This window comes from Tachyglossus aculeatus (assembly GCF_015852505.1).
Source record: "Tachyglossus aculeatus isolate mTacAcu1 chromosome 12 unlocalized genomic scaffold, mTacAcu1.pri SUPER_6_unloc_4, whole genome shotgun sequence".
Classification (NCBI taxonomy): Eukaryota; Metazoa; Chordata; class Mammalia; order Monotremata; family Tachyglossidae; genus Tachyglossus; species Tachyglossus aculeatus.
The window spans coordinates 7,595,147-7,598,390 of NW_024044831.1; the positions used below are offsets into that span (position 1 = coordinate 7,595,147).

The 3,244-nt window shown below is 53.2% G+C and overlaps 1 protein-coding gene across 1 annotated transcript; it reads right to left on the bottom strand.

The window, feature by feature from the left end:
• Nucleotides 1-1,315: 1,315 nt before the first annotated feature.
• On the bottom strand, nucleotides 1,316-2,254 carry LOC119921711 (olfactory receptor 6C75-like). The gene has a single exon (XM_038741777.1). The coding sequence runs from the start codon at nucleotides 2,252-2,254 to the stop codon at nucleotides 1,316-1,318; it is 939 nt and encodes a 312-aa protein (XP_038597705.1).
• Nucleotides 2,255-3,244: the final 990 nt, after the last annotated feature.

The window sequence follows — 3,244 nt, forward strand, 5'->3', positions numbered from 1 at the left end:
GCCTTTTTCCCAGGGTGGGGGGGCGGGGGGGCAGTCAGTCAGGACCGGGCCGGACAGGGGGGATGGGGGCCACTGTAAGGAAGGTCGCTTAAGTGGGGGGGTGGAAGCGTGGGGCGCCTATGGGGGCGCTCTGAGGAGGGGAGCCTTCCGAGAGCAGCGGGGGCCACGCGGTGTGATAGAGGGCGGGCGGGCGGGCCTTTCGGGAACGGAGTACCGGGCGTCTATGGCGGCGCTCTGAGGAGAGGATCCTTCCGGGAGCAGCAAGGCTGCGCGGTGTGATGGCGGGCGGGCGGGCCTCTCGGAAACGGAGTCCCGGGCGTCTATGGCGGCGCTCTGAGGAGAGAATACTTCCGGGAGCAGCGGGGGCCACGCGGTGTGATGACGGGCGGGCGGGCGGGCTTCTCGGTAACGGAGTCCCGGGCGTCTATGGCGGCGCTCTTTCCTTAGCTGTTCAATGGATATTCAATACCTCTTCTACCTCAGTTTAGACTATGAGCTTAGTGTGGAACAGGGTGTGTATCTGACTTGATGGTCTTGTACTTACCCTAGTGCTTAGTACAGTGCTTGGCACTCAGTAAGCAATGAACAAATACAACAATAACAATAATAATAATTTACCACTAGAATGGCCAAATTAAATAATCGAATGCACAGTTGAATAAAGATGAGTGTACAAGTGCTCAAGATGGGTTTAAATAAAGTCTTCTGTGTTACAGCTGGCTCAATTTAAGTTGATGGGAGATTAACTGGGAGAGATTAAATTGATAGGAAAAGAAGTGCTATGGGTTGTTGGAATTGAATACGTGCTGAGGTGGTAGTTAGGAGGGTAAAATCTAAGTAAAAAAATCTAAATGGGGAAGAACTCCTGTAGGAAGAGGGATTTCCGAAGGGCTTTCAAGACAGAGAATTGTGGTCTGGCAGGTATAAAATGTGAGGGAACTCGAGGCAGGAGAAAGGACATAGAGTCAGGGGAAGGAGAAAAAAACACACATCACATTGCACCTGTGGTACTCCATCGGCTTCGGGACCGACTTGAAGAGCAGACCTCGGAACGTCTCTATAACACGGAGGGAAAGGGCAACATTCCTCTCTGAATGGTCGAGGTCAGAAGGTCTAGGGTATCAGGGAGAACTGGCGATGGCAGGGATTTCTGGGAAGGCGGGTGCGGGAGCGCACAGAGGTCTGGAGAACGGCCAATTCCTGTTTGTCGGCCAGCAGATGAAGCATCAGGCTAATGTACAGGCACCGAATCTCTGTAGTCGACATTTTGCGACTCCTGCAGATTTTCCTGTCGTATTTTATGGCAGATGAGCCCTCACATCCTGGAGGAAAACCCAACCCAGTGCACCAGGGCCCTGAAAGCCTGCTTGACCAGCTCGTTCCGCAGCATGTAGATGAAGCGATTCAGCATGGGGGCAACGGAAGTGTTGAGCACCGCCACCCCCTTGGTCAGTCCCACCCTGTCCTTGGCGGACGGTTTGACATACATGAAGATACAACTGCCATGCATGATGGAGACCACGACCGTGTGTGAGGAGCAGGTGGAAAAGTCCTTTCTCCTCTGCTGAGCTGAGGGCAGTCTCAGGATGGTGTGGACGATGGCCGTGTACGACGCGGTCATTAGTGCTAGGGTGACCAGGAGCGTTCCCAAGACCAGGAGGAAAGCCATCAGCTCCAGGTAGCGTGTGTCTGTGCACGAGATCCCCATCATTGGGAAAGAATCACAGATGAAGTGGTTGAGGATGTTGGAGTCGCAAAAGTCTAGCCGGGTGACCAACACAACCGGTGGGAACACGATCAGATAACTGAAGATAAAGGAGCAGAGGACCAGAAGGGTGCAGACACCCCTGCTCATGACGGTCGTGTAGTGCAGCGGCCGGCAGATGGCGACGTAACGGTCGTAGGACATGGCGGCCAGGAGGAAGAACTCCGACCCTCCGAGAAAGATGAAGAAGAACAGCTGAGTGAAGCAGTTGGAAAACGAAATGGTTCTGTCTCCGGTGACGATGGTGACCAGGAAACTGGGAATGCAGGCGGATGTGAAGGCGATCTCCAGCAAGGAGAAGCTGCACAGGAAAAAGTACATGGGGGTGCGCAGGCGGGAGTCCAGGAAGGTGAGGGTGACGATGGTCAGGTTGCCAGTGATGCTTAATGCGTAGGTGAGGAAGAGGAGGAGGAAGATCAGAGCCTGCAGGTGGGGGTCATCTGTGAGCCCCAGGAGGATGAATTCGGTCACCCTCGTGCCATTTCCCATGGTTGATTGGTGGCATCAGCCGAACCTGTAGGAGCAAAGGGAGAGATGGGGGAGCAGAGGGCAGGTGCAGGAACAGTCTAAGACGGGGAGAAGAGCCCATGGACCAAACAACAAGCGATTCCCCCTCCCCTCGACGGTCAGTGGTTCAGGCTCCGGCTGCTGCACAACCAAACTATGTATACGTTGGCCAGAGAGGACATGGGGAAATCCCATGGATTCTGATCCAGGAGATCCATCTACCTTTCCTAGGTGCCGGTCTTTTTGCCCACGGTACGGGTGAGGCCAGCCTTCCCTGAAAGTTCACGGTTCCTCTGGCAGCGAGGATCTCTCTGGATCCCACCTCTTTCTTTATTCCTTGCTCCTTCGACTGTCTGCTTCTTCTCTTCTGTCTGCTACTGCCTGGTTGAGATAATCATATCCAGTTGCCCTGATCCATGCAGCCTAGAGGGGCCTCTTGGAAACAGGGCAAGAAATGCGGTCCACTATCTGCCTTTAACTCCCTCCAGTCTCCCCTTTCTCTGACTCCTCCTTCTCCTCAAAAATCTACATCTCCAGCCCATCTCTCTCTCTCTCTCTCTCTCTCTCTCTCTCTCTCTCTCTCTCTCTCTCTCTCTCTCTCTCTCTCTCTGCCGTCTCGTATTTTCTCCTGCCTTAAAGACATCTCTTCTTGGATGTTCTACCATCACCTCAAACCTGACATATATAAAACAGAACTCCTTATCTTCCCACCCAAACTCTGTCCTTCGCCTGACTTTCACATCACTGTAGACGGCACCACCATCCTTCCCGTCTCATTAGCCTGTAACCTTGGCGTTAGCCTTGACTCCTGTCTTTCACTCAATCCACACATTCAACACATTACTAAATCCTTTCAGTTCGACCTTCACAACATCGATAAAATCCGCCCTTTCCTCTCCATCCAAACTGCTGCCACATTAGTCCAAGCACTTATTCTATCCCGTCTTGACTACTGTATCAGCCTCCTTGATG

What these genes read in the sequence shown, in the direction of transcription:
- LOC119921711 (XM_038741777.1), bottom strand. Translation starts at nt 2,254, where the DNA reads ATGGGAAATGGCACGAGGGTGACCGAATTCATCCTCCTGGGGCTCACA.